The sequence below is a fragment of the Penaeus monodon genome, chromosome 14 (assembly GCF_015228065.2).
Source record: "Penaeus monodon isolate SGIC_2016 chromosome 14, NSTDA_Pmon_1, whole genome shotgun sequence".
Taxonomy (NCBI): Eukaryota; Metazoa; Arthropoda; class Malacostraca; order Decapoda; family Penaeidae; genus Penaeus; species Penaeus monodon.
The window spans coordinates 29,209,206-29,211,705 of record NC_051399.1 but is presented as its reverse complement, the minus strand read 5'-3'; the positions used below and the strand labels follow the sequence as shown (position 1 = coordinate 29,211,705).

At 41.9% G+C, this 2,500-nt stretch overlaps 1 protein-coding gene across 1 annotated transcript in view; it reads left to right on the top strand.

The window, feature by feature from the left end:
* Positions 1-2,500, top strand: part of LOC119580676 (glutamate receptor 1-like) — a 131,316-nt gene that overhangs the window by 111,276 nt on the left and 17,540 nt on the right. The window contains exon 5 of the mRNA XM_037928774.1: positions 1-60. This exon is cut by the window's left edge and continues 120 nt beyond it. Within this exon, the coding sequence (XP_037784702.1) occupies positions 1-60 (60 nt within the window). The remainder of the gene's footprint in view (positions 61-2,500) is intronic.

Here is a 2,500-nt window from a genome sequence, read left to right as displayed (position 1 = left end):
CACGAAGGAGACCAGGCCACGTGGGAGAATGGGGAGAAGGTCGTCAGGATCTTGAGGAAGGTAAGGTCGTGGGGGAGAGAGGAGTGAGGGTTGGGGTAAGGATGTACGGGGTTGGTGTTAGGATGGGAAAATATAAAACAAAATTGCAAGAACAGAATGGTACTCAATATTATGACGTTTCGGACGGACTGTGGTTTCATCTTCGGTGAATGAAACGGTGAATGAAATAGGATGGAAGGAAGCAGAATAGGTGGAGAAGGGGAGACGCAGGGTGTCGTCGCGTCGTCAGAAATGTGAAATGAAGATATGATGTTCATCATTATGGGGCGCGAAGTCAGAGAGAGGAGGAGGCCATTGAGGTTTTGAGGGAAGTGAGTTGTTTGAGGAAGTAAGGTTTGGAGATAATGGGGTACAAAATTAATGGGTTTGGGAGGTTGAGTTCGTGTGAGGATCTTAAGGAAAGCGAACAAAGTGGGGTGAGGGACGTGTGGTCTAGGATAATGAGGCGTAAAATAAGGGGGGGGGCGAGGTCGAGGTCATGAGGATCTTGAAGAAAAGGATTTGACAGTAGGATGGGGAAATGAAATTCGTGATGATGGGGTGTGGGGGTAATTGGGAAGTTATCAGTAATTCAGAGGGTACTGATACTCCCTAGGAGTAGGGGGGGGGGGTGTTAGTGAGAGAATGGGGATAGTGAGATTAGATTTGCCAGGATCTTTAGGAAGGTGAGTACTCATGATCGTCCAAGGGAGGGAGCATATGGGGAAGGTAGAGTGAGGGAGTTTTTGCAAAGACGGGGATAAGGGAGTTAAGGAGAAGATTCTCAAGCCAGATGAGTTATTAGGGAGAAAGGGATGAGGAGAAGGGTGAGAAGGGTTAGTGAAGTTCACAAGGACGAGGGAGGGAAGGGTTGATGACGTGATAATAGCAGGGGGGCCAGGATGGGATTAGTGAACATAAGGAGCTTGTAGCGGTTGTGGGCGGGTATGCGTAAGCCTGTGTTGAGCTGAAACATGAACATATTAACTTGCGCACAAAGATAAATTAAACAACTTCCACTATATGAACTCAAAACGAACGTAACGTTCCTAATCAGACAGGACAAAAAAGCATTGATATTGTTGATTGCAATACGGAGGAATCAGTAGGAATGAAAAGTTTTCACCGGTCAGGATTAGTAAGGATGGAAAACTAGTAACAGAAGAGGATTCGTTAGAATGGAGTTTTTAGTATGGGAAAACAATGTTCATTATGACGATTGCAGAAGAGTATAAACGAGAATTAATAATTCCATAAATCTCCATGAAAATTCCGTATAATACGAATTTATAAATTTTCTTTGATTATTTTTTAACCCCTATGTATGGTCAGTGATATATTTCGTATATGACATAAGTATATAATCTAGAAAAATAAAAATTTATGACGAGGCTGTGAGTAGGTCTAGAGGGATAGTGAGTTCGGTGGGGTGGGGTGTGGGGGGTGGGTTGTTATAGTGCGTTCATAAAGCTTTTGAGAAGATTCGCACAAGGACGTCAATTATAATGTAGCATCGTGTCAGTGATACTTTATCCACGATGTTATGTTTTCGAGACATACTTCCAGCGTCATCGAAGCAGGATTTGTGTCCCAAATTGCTCTCCTTTGTTCCAGACGATTTTGCTTGCCTTGTAACTCGGCGATTGTGGTATAGTTCCCGGTGCTTTATCGTGACAAATGCTCTAGTATTTTGGGTTGAGGTTGAGCTCTGAGGGATAGATGAAACAGTGCTTTGTTCTTTTACTCCGATATAAACACGTGTGTTTGTATGTGTGTGAGTGAGTGAATAAGTGAATGAGTGAGTGAGTGAGTGAGTGAGTGAGTGAGTGAGTGAGTGAGTGAGTGTGTGTGTGTGTGAGTGTGTGAGTGTGTGAGTGTGTGAGTGTATGAGTGTGTGCGTGTGTGTGTGTGCTGCTATATTTTAGAATGAGGGTTATGAAGTAGGAGGTGGAAAGTTTATGGGGAAGAAAGAAAAGTTATGAGGTATGGGGAGCTCAACCAAGTGATGAGGGGGAAAATTACCAAATTCATGAGGTACTGAAAAGTGAAATGTCAAATAAAATCATGGATATGAGGTATTTTGTGTAGTTTATGAACTGGAAAAAACAGATGTCATGGGAGAAATACAGGAAAATGTACTTGAATTAAACAGAAAGATGATACTGTGTACCAAAAACAAACGAATAAATAGATAAATAGGCGTTCCCAGAGTTGGCAAAATAAAACTGGATTATTGGTTTTGAATAGTTTAAAATAAAGCAGTGGCAATCGAGGACCTTCACAATCAAATGTTGTATATCTTCATACGTAAATTAGTGATTTGAATTGTTACCCGAAGTCTTGAATAATGAAATAAGTCGCAGAGTTTCCCATAATATTCATTGTCATGAACGAGTGTTCAAATCCGAGAACATAAGAAGATGAGCGCATATTCCTCAAACGATCCGCAGTGTTATCCCAT